This window comes from Pipistrellus hanaki, assembly GCF_964339955.1.
Source record: "Pipistrellus hanaki genome assembly, chromosome: 5".
NCBI classification, from domain to species: Eukaryota; Metazoa; Chordata; class Mammalia; order Chiroptera; family Vespertilionidae; genus Pipistrellus; species Pipistrellus hanaki.
In genome coordinates this window covers 18882974-18897338 of record NC_140507.1, presented here as the reverse complement: position 1 = coordinate 18897338, position 14365 = coordinate 18882974, and the positions used below count along the sequence as shown (strand labels likewise).

Here is a 14365-nt window from a genome sequence, read left to right as displayed (position 1 = left end):
AGCCCACAAATCCACCTGAAGCCGACAGGTCTGAGCGTTAGAGATTTAGCACAGGGCCATGGGGAGCTGGAATGGTGAGGTTCCAGGCTGCTCATGTGTCGTGTTCGTGGCTTCAGTCCTGTCTAGACCTTGAGAGCCATGGCTCCTCAAAGCCCGCAGGGCCCCGAGACGGTTTCTGTGTTCTTAACGTGGGGGCCAGCCAGAGCCACCCTGAGTTTGTGTAGAATGTGCGTGAGAGTCCAGTAGCAGCCCTCAGTATATTCTCTAAGGATTCTGTCCCCAGGAGGTCATCAGCTTCCGATCTGGTTCACTCCCCTCATTGCCCAGTTGAAGAAACAAAAGCAAGAGAAAGGGAAGGCCAAGCCCGGAGGCACAGAGGCGCTGGGATCTGATATGGACTTCAGGGCCCCATGGGTTTTGGCTTCTGCATCCAGGAGATGGAGGTCCCCAGATAGGCCTGCTCCTCGGAATTCCTCACGGGGCATCTGGCGATGTGGGAGGGCAGGGCTGGCCTGGACTGGCCTTTCCCTGCTCCTCTGCGGGGGTGGCAGCCAGGGGAGAACAGGGCATGATAAACTTGTTTCTACTTCCCTGGGAATCCGTGACGAGTAAATGAGGGCACATCCGGCCATGTTTGCTACAGTGCCTCGCACACAGCAGACCCTGAGGTTGTCGGTCACCATTGTCCTTCCTGTCGGTGGTTAGCTGAGATCTGCTTCTGAGCTTCGCTCCTGCCTCTCTTTCCTCTTCCTTAGCAGGAGGCCTCTTCCTGAGGGCATGGAGGCAGTCCCCCTTTCTCATGTGGGGTTCCTGCCTGGGATGACAGGAGCCCCTGATCTAGGAGAAGGTAGGGACCCCCTGACTGAGGTCCTGCCTCTCTGGGGACCTGTGCTGGCTCTTCTGCCAGTAACGGCCTTCCCATTGCAGATTCTCCTTGTTAGCCTACATTTAGGCAGCTGGGGCTAGCCACCCGCAGAAAGCCTCTCCCTGGATGTGCTTTGGGCTGAAGACCTGGCTGTGTGACCTTCAGTCAGTTGCTTACCCTCTCTGAGCCTACGTTTTCTCATCTGTGAAGTGCACATGGCAGTGGTACCACCTCCCAGGATGTGAGGATTGGGTGTGATAATTCAGGGAAAGCTCTCAGCACAGATGGGTGTGGGGCTGGTGAGTTACCAGGAGCTCAGTCACTGCTGGCTGCTGTCAGCCAGGGAGGTTATGGTATTTGCAAAGAAATATCACTCTAGTCTTTTTGAGTGCCTGTGATCTGAGCCTAAGAAAAATAGGGATGGATTTGACTGTTGCCAGTGGATTTGGGGGATGGGAGGAGGGAGCCCGATTCTGGGTAGCTGAATGGGCTCATGAGGATCATGCCCTGGGGTGGGCCTGCCCATCTGGGTCTGTGCTGGGAGCTTCAGGGCGACTGGAGCCTGGCCTTGGGACAGGGGGGCAGCTGGTCCTCATTTTCCTTCTTGTTCCCCAATCCTCCCTTCCCCAGCCTCTTTCCCCCTCCCCCCAACCCCCCGTCCGCCCAATCTGACTTGTTTGTTGACTTGTTTGTTTGCTCGGTAAGCTCTTTCCTCAGAGTTGGTACAAAGGTAAACTCTCAGCTCAGGCCCTGTTGGAAGAAAGACAAATTCTCCACAAGCAGGCCTGAGTTCCCGAAGTTTCTGCTGGGCAGTCCCTGCCGGGGAGCCTACAACAACCGGGTTGAGAACCTGCAAGTGAACCAGGGTTTTATGCTTTGTTTGCTTGTACATTGATGGATGATTTATGGGCCTGCTTCCAAGAAGGCTCATTAGGGTCTGCTTTTAAGTTAAAACACACATAAAATGGATAAAAACAAAAACAGAAAAAGCACCATTCAAAGGGCCCAGAGAGTGGGTTGTGCTGGGTGAACGGAGGACCGGGGTTTGAAGGATGATGGGCTCGGAGGCTCTGTGCTGAGATTCCCCATCACTGCTCATTAGCTCTGTGTGCTGGGGTAACCTCAGTGTCCTCGTCTGTGAGATGAGTGGAAAGTAGGTGATGGTGCTGTCGTAAGGGTTAAATAATAGCACTCAGACAGACCTATCCTGTCTAATAAATGGAATTTGTATTATTAATGCATTCAGCTCAGAGACGCCTCATAGCAGATTCAAAAGGGGAAGGTAGCAGGCAAGGGCCCATAGCTCATGAGAGCCGACCATGGGCGGGAGGCCACTTCTGCCTTGACCACTGCTTCTTGTGAAGTTGCGGACCAGTGTTCTAGTTGTACGAGCAGCTGACAACTGGCAGCGAATCTGGTGCTGCATGGTGGCATGCAGAGCAGGGGAGCTCCTCGAGGACTTGAAAGCCACAGCTGGCAGAGTCCCACCTCCCGCTAAGGCTGGCCTGAGAGGGGGATGGGCATGGCTTTCTTGGACGAGAAAATGAACCAAGGTGGCGGGGGGTGGGAGTGGGGTCAGGCCTAGCAGGTGCATCCTCAGGGGTCCTTCTCTCTCTGGGCCTCATTGTCCCCATGTGCTCACTGCAGGGTGCACTGCACACTCTTTGGCCTTGAGACTGAACTAGACTGCAATAGTCCCTTGGTGTGGCCTTGGACTCCAGGGTGGCTGATGGGCAGCAGCTGGGCCCGGAGCCAGGCAGCACCACAGGGCTGTGGGGGATGGGGTGTGCATCAAATTCCAGCAGAGGAGGGATTTGCTTCTGGTCTGGGCCTCCCAGGGATGCGGTTGAGCTGAGATACTCCTGCACAGCTGGGAAGCAAATGTGGAGTATTTTCTCGGCTGTGCTGTACATGGTGGATGGGGTAGGTCCGGGCAGGGTGGCTGGTGGAGTTTGGTGGCTGTGGGGTGTGTGTGGGCAGTGGGTGGTGAGGTGACTGTGCTGGGAGGGGGAGGGGCTGGGTCAGCTGTGGGAAGTGTTCCTGGGATTGCTTGTGGGACTATCAAAACCTGGATTGCAACCATCACTCCGCCCCCAAGCCCAGTGGCCATTCACATACTTTAAAAAAATATATACTTTTATTTATTTCAGAGAGGAAGGGAGAGGGAGAGAGAAATAGAAACATCACTGATGAGAGAGAATCGGTGATCAGCTGCCTCCTATTTGCCCCACACTGGGGATGGAATCCACAACACAGGCATGTGTCATGACTGGAATCGAACCACGACCTCCTGGTTCATAGGTCAAAGCTCAACCACTGAGCCACGCTGCCAGCCATTCACATACCTTTGAGCCTCTTTATAGGTGTCCTCCTGCATCTCCTCTCAACTCCCCACCCTATTCTTGTGCCTGTGGCCCAGATGCCTGTGTTGGCACCATGTGAATATGTAAACATCATAGGAATTTTTCTGTGCTTCCGTGTGCATGTGAGTGTGGGAGATGCCGGGAACATTTGTCAGGTGTAACCCAGGCAGGAAATCAGATCTGGGCTGGGTGAGCACGCGGGGCTGGGAGGGCCTTCATTCATCCCGCAGCAGCATCATAGCAGTGACATAGCCTCAGCCCACAGGCTGCACCTTCAGTGCCCAGGGCCACGCGTGCCCCTAGTGGTGCTCAGTAGGTGCAGAGGAGGGACCAGGGAGCGGTCACCTGCTTGCCCTGACTCCCAGTGGGCTCCCAGACCGGCCTCCCTTCCTCGCTTTCTGGATCCACTATTAATCTGACATGTGGCCTTGGGCCAGTTCCTTCCTGAACCTCAGCTTCCACGTCTGCTAAATGGATAATGTTTCTTAACCTATATCACTGTGTGCCAGGCACTCACCTGTCATCTCTCTTAGTCTTGGCAGCGCATAGATAAGTAGTATAAACCCTATTTTACACTTGGGGAAACTGAGGCTCAAAGAGGTTGAGTGATTTGCTCAAAGGTCACAAGGTTAGTAAAATAATGGAGGCCAGATTCAAGCCCTGGCGGGCTGGCTCCACGATGAGCCCTTAACTGCCAAACCAACAGCCACTGCTGCCCCTCAGATTGTTGGGGTGAAAGAGCATGAGGCATACAGACTTCACAGGAGGCCACTGCACATAGTAGGCAACAAGTGTATGCAGTTATGCATAGGTGCATGTCACCATGAAAGGCACAGGAAGCTCAGTCTCAGGGAGCTCTTGGTTGCACTTGCTGAGCCTACCTGTCCATCCAGGGCGGAGCGGGACCCCTCCCCAGACCTGATTTCTGGACAGCTTGGTCTCTGGGAAGGTCCATATAACTGCCCCCCTTTCTCTCTGGGCCCCCGAGAGGATTATGGGGAACCAGAGCATTTCAGAATAGGGAGTAGGGCAGGGAGTGACTTTCAACTCCCAAGCAATGGCCACAGTTACCGTGGTATTTCCCGAAAGTGCGGCGTTGCCATGGTATCTCCATGACAACCAGAGCATCTCATTCATTATCCCCAGCACCTTGGCAGGGAAAGCTGGACCTAGGGCTGGGAGAGCACAGTGGGAGCCTGGCTGAGGGCTAGAGGCCTCTGTGCCTGCGGCTCCCTCACTGTCCTCCCATCTCAGCCAAGGTTTCCCTGTAGACTCTGGACCCCCTCTCATGGCGGGGGGGGTCTGGATTCAAATTTCAGCTCTGCCATTGATTAGCTGTGCAATTCTGGGCAAGTGACTTAATCTCTCTGAGCCTCATTTTTCTCAATTGTAAATGTGAATAATGTCAGTAAAAGGGCCTGGCTCATGGTAAATGCTCAATACATGGAAGCAGTAAAAATAACAATGGTGATAATTATAATGGTTGTTTTTTTAAATTATTCTAGAAACCTCTGAGTGTCATGGAGGAATGACAAGATTTTGAGTCAAGACTTAGCAGTTTCCTATGTGACTGTGGCAAATCACTTCACCTTCAAGTCTCAGCCTCCTTATCTGTGAATTGGGGATAATAACAGCTGCTCATTTATTCATATCCTGAGTATTCAGTAAGCACCTATGCCTGGGAAAATATTAAGCTTCCAGGATAAATCGGACTTATTCCTGCCCAACAGGGCACCCCAGGCATATGGGGAAGGGAAAGAAAGGAAATGGTATTTGGGGAGGCCCTCTGTGTGCCAGCTGCCAAGCAGGGCCTGCCTGCACCGAGGTCAGGAAGGCCTGGTCCAGCCCCGGGACCTGCAGCTGCAGAGTGCAGAGCTGTTAGTGCAGACGTCCCGAGCCTCCTCTGTATGGACCACACACTCAGGGACGGGGCAGGAAGCCAGATGAGGGGAGGAGGGTGCGTGTGGCACTGTGTTGACGGGGAACACATGGCCAGCCTACCCGAGGCAGGTGCTGTGCCTCCACTGACGGTGGCCAGGAGGGATGTGTGCACCTGGTGTCACCAGAACGTGCTCCTTTTAAAGGCAACCTAGAAGTTGTGTGAAATCTCCTGATTTTAAAATGTTGATAACTAATCTCAAATGAAAGAAAAATATTGTACAGGTCAAAGGGCACACATCTGCATCCTGTTCTGGCCTGAGGTCCTGGTTTTCAGCCTCGGCTGTGGCGTGGGGATGGGTGGGAAGCCTGAGGAATAGGACCCCCCGGGGGCAGGAGGGGCCATGTGCGTGGGGATGACTTCAGAGAGGTGATGACATTGGAACTGGGGTCTTGAAGGATGAATAAGTGTCCCGGGGGCAGGGGAGGCGTTCCAGGCGATGGGAACGTCATTAGAAAGGCCTAACTGCTTGACCAAGATTGGGGACTGGCTGGGCGAGGCTGCAGTGTGACTGGTGATGTCAGCAGGGCCAGGCAGAGTCCGGGCCCTGGACATTAGGGGTGGTTGAGGCCTCAGTCCCCAGCCGTCTTTGAGGCTTTGGTGGCTCCAAGGGGGTTTAGAAACCTTCCAGCTCCCCATCCCTGGAGTCTGGAGTTCTGGCACGAAGGCTAATGGAGGCCACAAATGACTGGGGTCAGACCGGTGAAGGGTGCGGGGGCGGGGGGAGGGGGGCAGTGCTGGAGACTAGTGCTTATTCACAAAGCTCCCGGCTCCTCCCACCCCCACCTCAGGTACTTGGACTTCTCTGGGGACCGGCTGATGGGCCCGTAGTCTTGCTTCCTTTACCTTCTCTCTAGCCTGGGCTGGGCCGGGTTTTACCATGGCCTTCTCCCTAACCTCCTGGCCTCTGACCTTCTGGCCCCTCCCTGCCCAACCATCTAGTTCAGGGGTCCTCAAACTTTTTAAAGTGGGGGCCAGATCACCGTCCCTCAGAGAGCTGGAGGGCCGGACTATATGAACTACTAATCCCTACTGTAACACATTGGCTGCGCTCACTGCCCAAAAAACCTGGCGGGCCGGATCAGACTCCCCTGGGGGCTGCATGTGGCCCGCGGGCCGTAGTTTGAAGACCCCTGATCTAGTTCCTGGGAAAGGCCACAGCCTCTGCAAATAGGATTCCGAGGGAGCACGCAGAGCTTTGCAGTGCTCATGGCTCTGTTATCATCCACGTGATGCAATAAACAACAGGCACGATCATAGCGGCTGGCCCTCCGTGCTATGCGTCAGGCATGGCTCTGAGAACTGAATTTTCACAATGGGAAAATTGACGTACCCTGGGAAGTATGTCACGTTTTCCTCTTTTACAGATCAGGAAACAGGGCACAGAAAAGTTCACTTGCCCGGATTCCACAAGTGCTGGGTGGCGGGCTTGGGTTTGAACGGAGGCGCCTGGCTCTATTAGCCTAGGGCTTTAGGTCCACGGATGGGTTTGGGGTCACAGGGTCTGGACTTCTTGAAATCATTACAGCATTGTCCAGGGCATGTGCATGTTTTTTGATGGAAAAATGTTATCTGATTCCCACAAGGATCTGTGTCCCCAGATGTCTGAGAGGCTGCTGATTGCATCATTACCACACACGCTGCTGATGCAGCAGACCCAGGGCCAGTGCCCCCAGCGCCCAGGCCTGCAAGGGAGTGAGGCAAGCAGGGCGCCCTCGGAGCAGCTCTCCCTCCCCCACTCGTCTGTCCTGGCCCTGGGCCAAGAGGTGGGGCTCGCTGGGATCGCTGGGCAGGTCCCTTATCAGTGGGAGGAGGACACAGGTGCACCCCAGGCATACACAGGACCAGTCGCTGGGCCCTCCTGACTCCACCAGGAAACTTGTCCCTTTTGCCTGCTGTCAGCTGGGACTTCTGAGGCCCTGGAAAGCCCACACACTATCTCAGCTCCAGCTGCGTGAGGTATGTGCCCCTCCCTCTTCCTACCCCTGCTCAGCCCTTACTGTCCTGCTGGTCAGCTCAGGTGCCACTGCTTCCCGGAAGCCTTCCTCGGCCCTCCGGCGGCCTCCAGGCCTCTCACACACCCTCCCTCCCCCCTGCCTTATAGGTGCCTGTTTCCGTGGTGGCCTCGGGCTCCCCATAGTGCTGGCACATAGTAGGGACTGAATTGCAGACCATCAGCGATGGAAGAGTCCCCAGAAATCCTCCGGCCCAAACCCCTCTCTAATGGACAGGAAGCCCAGATAGGGAGGGGCAGGCTGTGCTTGGGCCACACAGCACATTCTGACAGAACTGGGAGCAGACTTGGTGACTGAGACTGTCCCCCCCTTGCTTCTGAGCACACCTTTATTGTTGTTGTTGACAGTATTACAGCTGTCCCCCTGTTTCTCCCCTTTGCCCTCCTCCACCCCGCTCCAGCCCCACCCCAGGCCTTCAGCACACTGTTGTTTGCTCTTGGGCTATGCATATAGGCATAGAAGAGCTTCGGTTAATCTCTTCCCACTCCCTCTCCTCCCTTCCCCCTGAGATCTGTCAGTCTATGAGCATATCTTCTGAAAACATTTATTTTCTTATTTTCACAAAAATAACATGATTATTATAGGAAATTTAGGAAACGAACAAAAGGAAGAAAATAAAAACCCCTCGGAGATAATCATAGTTCACATTTCTTTGGATTTAGTACCAGTTTCTTGGCCTCTGCATAAAATCTTTTACCCAAAATATGCCAATGCATCCTGTTTTACACAGTTTTCCGCTTCAGCAGTCTGCATGGTAATCCTGTCGCTGTGTCAGTTATGTGCTTTGACGTCTCGTCAATGGCTGCCTGGAATGCCGTCACGTGCTTGTGCTGTGATTGCCCGAGACAGTCCCCGTAGTTGGGCATTTGCTTTTGCAAACGGCATCTTTTGCTGTTACTAATAGCACTGGGGTGTGTTTTTGCGTGGAAATCTTTATGCGCTTTGCCATTAAGGATAAGTTCCTAGTATGAGTTCCTAGAAGTTCTCTGGCATGCCATGCCGTACCACGTGGAACACCCTGGATTGCCTTGGAGCTGGGGGGAGGGGGACTTTGAAGATATTCACCCCTAAGTCTGTGTCTGAGGCTTACATTCCCTCCCCAGCTGCACCAGCCCAGGCCCTTGCACCTCTGTCCCTGTCCCGACCCCACTCGCCCTGGGGAGCTCTCCTGCTAGCCTTCAGCAGCTGCTTCCACTCCTGTTGAAGGGCGAGTGGAGGGCTGTGTGTGTGGGAGTGCTATTTGGGGTGATGGAACTGGGGCCTTAGGATGGATGGGTGGTCTCATCTACTCTCCAGAGAAACCCGTACAAGCAGCATGCCTGTCCGGGGTTGGCTGAGGGGGAGACTGGAACCCAAGTTCTGGCTGCCTGGGGCCCTCAGCACGCTCGGGGTCCTGGTGTGTGTACCTGTGTGGCATGAGCCCCGAGGGGGAAAGATGCCGGTTGCATTGGGGCTAATAGTGACGGCTGCCGTTTCTGAGGTATTGTTGGCTCCTCGCTCCTGGGCTGATGGACTCAGTCCTCCCTCAGCCCAGCCCTGCGGCCCAGGGGTGATTCACAGGTCCTCGAGGCACTGGTGCTAGAAGGGCCCTTCCAGCACAGCTCAGCGCCGATGCCTCACAGCCCTGGCTTGGCTGCTCTGCCTGAGCCTCAGTCTTTTCATCTGTCAGATGGGGCTGCTGGGCCCATTCACAGATAAATGGGGGAGAGGGGGAGCATTGTAGGTAATTGAGAGAGAGAGAGAGAGAGAGAGAGAGAGAGAGAGAGAGAGAGAGAACATGGTGTTTGAGTGTGATTTAGAATTACACCTCTAGCTCCCAGGTCTGGGAAGTGTCTATTGTCTTCCTTCTTCCCACTTCTGGAGCTTTCTTGGTCTGGTCTCTGACTCTGATGACTATAACCAATAGCAGCTGCCATTGTAGACCCCAGAAGTGGGTGTTGCTGTCAGTTATGTATACACCTTGTTGGACTTAATCCCCCAGCCTGTCTTGGGAGCTGGGTACCACCGGCCCCCGTTTCACACATGGGAAAATGGATGCTCCGAGAGATTAGGGAGCTCTGGCAGACCATTCAGCCAGGTTAGGCAGCAGCACTTGACCTTGGGCCTGCCTAGGTCAGGTCCCGTGCATCCACTGTCAGCGGACCCACAAAGCCCACACTCTGACTCTTCCCTTTCTGACTTCTCTCCACAGCCTCGGCCCCGGGGCCCCGCCAAGCCAGCAGCATGTGGCATCCCCGGGCCTGCCCAGTGTCTTCCTGCCTGCTGCCCGGCCCCCCCAGGAGGCCCTGACGCCCTGGGGTACTTCTGCTGTGCACAGGACCACGTGGGGGTTTGCCATGGTGACATAAAGGGGCGAGGAGGAAGGAAGGAGCACAACCAGCCTGCGGACTGTGCCCCTGGCTGGGAGGAAGGGCCGGCGGCCCGGATCCTCCCCTCCTGCTGCCCGCTGCAGGCCTCGCTTGCTAACTGTCTGTGAATTCGTTGGCCCGCGGACAACTCCGGTGTCTCCTTCTGCGTGGGGCCTGGGGTGGCCAGGGCAGGCCGGGCCTCCGGTGGCCGAGGTCTCAGGGACCAGGATGCCCGCCCTGGCGCGCCTCCGCAGGCTGTGTCGGCACGTGTCCCCACAGGCCATCTTCTTCCTGCTGTTTGTCTTCTGCGTGCTCAGCGTGTTTGTCTCCGCCTACTACCTATATGGCTGGAAGCGGGGCCTGGAGCCCTCGGCAGACGCCCCCGAGCCTGACTCTGGGGACCCGCCACCCGTCGCCCCCAGCCGCCTGCTGCCGCTCAAGCCTGTGCAGGCGGCCGCCCCCTCCCGCACGGACCCGCTGGTGCTGGTGTTTGTGGAGAGCCTCTACTCCCAGCTGGGCCAGGAGGTGGTGGCCATCCTGGAGTCGAGCCGCTTTAAGTACCGCACAGAGATCGCCCCGGGCAAGGGGGACATGCCCACACTCACCGACAAGGGCCGCGGCCGCTTCGCCCTCATCATCTACGAGAACATCCTCAAGTACGTGAACCTGGACGCCTGGAACCGGGAGCTGCTGGACAAGTACTGCGTGGCCTACGGCGTGGGCATCATCGGCTTCTTCAAGGTACGCAGGGCGCGGGGTCCCCAGGCAGCTCGGAGCTCCGGCTAAGATCGGATCCCATCTCCACACTGGGTAGCTGAGTGCCTGGCTTTCCCTGTCTGCAAAATGGATGTCATGGTAGCACCTGCCTCCCAGGGTTTCTGTGAAGGTTAGATGGATGAGTGTATTTAAGGCACTTGGGGCACACTGTGCCTGGTGCGTAGGTGCTTTTTAAGGATTAGCTTTTATTAGGATACAGGGCAGGGGATTGCCTGCCATGCACGGGACTTGGCAGATAGCAGGTACTTGCCTGAAGGAGGCCCCAGGGAGGGGTGAGAGGCAGGAGAGGACATGCTCAGCCAGGTCCCTCAAAACCTGTCGTGGCAGGTCGTCCCCATTCTGCAGGTGAGCAAACCAAGGCTCAGGAGGGTAAAGTTATGTATATGTGTTCGTGTAGCCTATAAATGGGAGAGCCAGGATTTGAACTGAGACTTAGACAGTTTGGGCACTGACTCACAGGCTCTTCCCTCCGAGCTGGGTGGAGTGTGGGGTTTATGCGCCTCCTGAATTGGAGCCATTTTGCATTGGGAGAAAGGGGGAGGAGGGGAGTCCCAGTGGGCAGACCAGCTGCCCTGGGCTCGTGGGTTACCCAGAATGACTGCTGGGATCAGAGTCCTTGTTGACAGTGTCCTGGAGAAGCTGTCCTTGGGGAGGGGGCGGTTGGGGACAGCTGGATGGACACCCAGAGGCTCTGGCCAAAGGACTTTGAACCGCCAGATGAAAGCAAACTTTGGTTGGGACTCTAGCCGAGTGCTTGGGGGCATTCGTTCCTCAGTTCAGTCAGTTCGTACTGAGCACTAGCATGTCCGAGGCCCCGTGCTGTGCACTGGGACACAGTGGTGATCACATGTGCAGGGTCCCTGCTGTCACGGAGCTGACATTGCAGTGCCGTGGGGAGGGGTGGGTGACAGTGAACAAATACACCCTGTGGCAGGTGGTGATGCCTTCAAAAAGAAACCAAGCAGGCCAAGGGCACGTGGGCGAGGTATGGCGGTTGAGACTGTTTTTGATATAGTGGCTGGAAGGAGGTGAGGGAAGGGGATGTGGCTCTGTGTCAGGAGCCTTCTCGGAAGAGGGGTGGGTAAGTGCATGAGGCAGGCTCTTGCTTGGCATGAGCAGGGAGGGGAGCGGGAGGTGGCTCAGAAGTGGCCCATGCCCACTGTGGGATGACGATCCACCCCACGAGTTTGTGTACTTCCCTGTGCTGGGAGGAGCCTGGCGTCATGACAGGTGTCCCACGGCATGTTCCCACACGCGCTAATGCAGCAGGACGCTCTGCCATCCACTGAGGTTTTGCGGGCAGAGGAATCGCAGGCTCTTAGAAGTCCTGCAGTGGAGCAGCCTGGTGAGATTTGTTCCCCAACTGGCCTGATCACAAAGCCCTTTGCCTCACAGGTCACCCTCCGGGAAATGCTGACCTGGTTTATGGCTTTACAGTGGCATAAAGTCAGACTCCCTTCGTTGTCTGTTTCTTCTTTTCTCCTGGACTCTGTTCCCTCTCCCTCCATGAACTTCATTAAGATCGAGTCAGAGCCCCAGGCCTGACATTTATTGAGTGCTCACCCAGAGCCATGCCCTGCCTGTCCTATATGCTTTACATGCATTAACTCATTGAGCACTCATAAACCGCCCTCCAAGCCAGGTAGCTGCCATCCTGATTTAAGAGGAAGGAGATAGAGGCAAAGAGGGGTGAAGAAATGTGCCCACGCTCCCACCTCCAGTGAGTACAGACCCAGGTGTCTGGCTCTGTAGGCCTTAGTCACGGCCATCATGCAGTGAGTTCAGGAACCTCAGACCATTTATTTAGTAGAATTTGCATCAGAGGCCACATCCAGTGCTCAGAGCTCCCAGTCTCTGGAAACCAGGCAGTGGACTGTTGTCCTTGGGCACAGTTGGTACAGCTGAGAACTTGGACCCCATCTAGCCCCAGTCCTTGCTCTACAGGTGAACATGAGGCCCTGGGAGGGGCAGAGACATGCTTAGTAGGGTCCGTGGCAATTCCAGGTCTTCCTGCTCTTCCTACCCTATTGCATAACAGGAGACCCCCACTTGGTTTTGAGCAGAGACCTGTGACTTTCTACTCTTACTGGCGCCCTCTGGTGGTCAAGATATACATTTTGGGGCTCTTTCTGCAAGGCCACCTTCAGCACTGTGCATTGGGTTGGCCAAACCCAGATGGTTTGTGGACCCCAGAGATCTGGAGACTCATTTTCCAATCCCCATGGTGCTGCATTCTCAGTTCAGCATGAGAGCAAGGGCAAAAACGTCCAGACCCTTGGTTAGATCTTATTGTCACTTAAGAGCAGAGCGACCTTGGACAGGGCACTGCTCAAGCCATCTGTAAGGTGGAGCCAATCACAGTTCCTGCCTCACTGGGCCACGTTGAACATAAAGCAAGACGGGGTGGGAACACTGGTACAGTGCCTGGTGCCTGCAGCCGCCCAGTAAATGGCAGCTGCCATCTTTGTCATTTCTGTGTCTAGCAAACAGCTGGTGGCAGCACTGAGTCTTGTCTCTGAGTCCTGCGCTCACGTGAGGTCCGTAAGGGTGGAGCAGGTCTTCGTTAGCCCCAGTTCCTGGGACTGACAGGAGCTACCCGACCTTTTTTTTTCTTTACACTTACTATGTGCCAGACACCAAGTTCATTGCTTTGCTTGCCTTACTATATGTAACTCTCACAACTGGCCTGTGAAGCAGACACTCCCTTAATAGGTAAGGAAGTAAGTTAAATGGCCTGGATGGTATGGCTCAGTTGGTTAAGCGTTGGCCCATGCACTGAGAGGTCACTGGTTCAATTCCTGGTCAGGGCATATACCCAGGTTTCGGGCTTGATTCCCAGTAGGGGAAGTGCGGCAGGCAGCCTATACATTTTCTCTCTCATCAATGTTTCTCTTTCCCTCCCCCTTCTTTCTCTCTAAAGTCAATAGCAACGTATTTTTTTGAAAGTTAAGTGGCTTTCTAGGATGACACAGCCAGTCAGTCAGAGCCAAGATTTGACAACCACACTCCTGGCTTCTAACCCAGAACAAGCTGACCCGAGGCCTGGAGAAGACACATGCGGTTCGCAAGGTCATCAGCTAGTCGCTAAGTCTGTGCTGGGCTTCCCAGCGCCTGGACCAGAGCTTCCTTCCGCTGCTGGGTGACCTCAGTGGAAGGTGGGGTGTCTCCTGAGTGGGCCTTTAGTGCTGCGGGACAGGAGGGACTCCCCTCCTTCGGGCAAGGCCTGCCCTGGGGGTCAGTCTCTGATGCCGAGGCTTAGTCTCCATTCCCTTCCCAGCTGGGTCCTTTCATTGCCGACAGAGTGGACAGTCAGCAACTTGGCTTTTTCCCTTCTTCAATGCCTTCCAGCTGGGCAGCTGGCTGAGCTGCCAGCGCCTGGCAGTCAGCTCAGGGTCGGGGCTTTGAAATGGGATCCCCGGGTGCCTGTGGTCCAGCGTGACCTCCCAGGCCACAGCAGGTGAGGACAGGGCCTGAAATGTAGCTCTCCTCTGACCAGTGCTGGCGTACAGGGTGGTGGGAGACGGGCTGGGAGAGGTGGCCTCTCAGGGTGGGGCGCTCTGCCCTGAGGCGTGGGACAGAGTGGGCAGATGGCAGGTACTCTGGTAACCGATCACATCAAAAGCAGCTCCTATGGCGGTTTACCAGGCCAGGGCCTGCAGAGCCTTTGTGGGAATTAGAAAAGCCCTCCTGCGTAAGGGGAGAGTGAGAGGCACCCCTGTGGGCAGATGCAACCCTACCCTGGGGCTCAGTGGGTGTCCTGGTACAGTCTCACCTGGCCAGCTCTCCAGGCACCACCCGCCTCCCTCTCCAGCCTCCCTGGTGCCCTTTGTGCTGTTGCTTTGCCCCACCCCATCATTCTCGGCACAGCAGCCAGGTGGGTCTTTTTAAAATGCAAATTGAACCTGTCATCCCTCTGTTCAAAACCCTTCGATGGAGTCTTCATGGCTTCCCACTGCCACTTCCAACCTTCAGGGTTCTGCAGGTCTGGCTCCAGCTGACCTTTCTGTCTCCTCCCCTCCCCTCCCCTCTCCGTTGGCCTCTTGCCATTCCTGTTCTGT

The 14365-nt window shown here is 55.6% G+C and overlaps 1 protein-coding gene across 5 annotated transcripts in view; it reads left to right on the top strand.

Moving 5' to 3' along the window:
- NDST1 (N-deacetylase and N-sulfotransferase 1) overlaps positions 1-14365 on the top strand; it is a 56015-nt gene that overhangs the window by 18317 nt on the left and 23333 nt on the right. For all 5 annotated transcript variants that reach the window (XM_084886316.1, XM_084886319.1, XM_084886315.1 and 2 more), the window contains one exon: positions 9374-10271. In XM_084886316.1, coding sequence (XP_084742442.1) covers positions 9759-10271 — 513 coding nt within the window. In that variant the 5' untranslated portion in view covers positions 9374-9758. The remainder of the gene's footprint in view (positions 1-9373; positions 10272-14365) is intronic.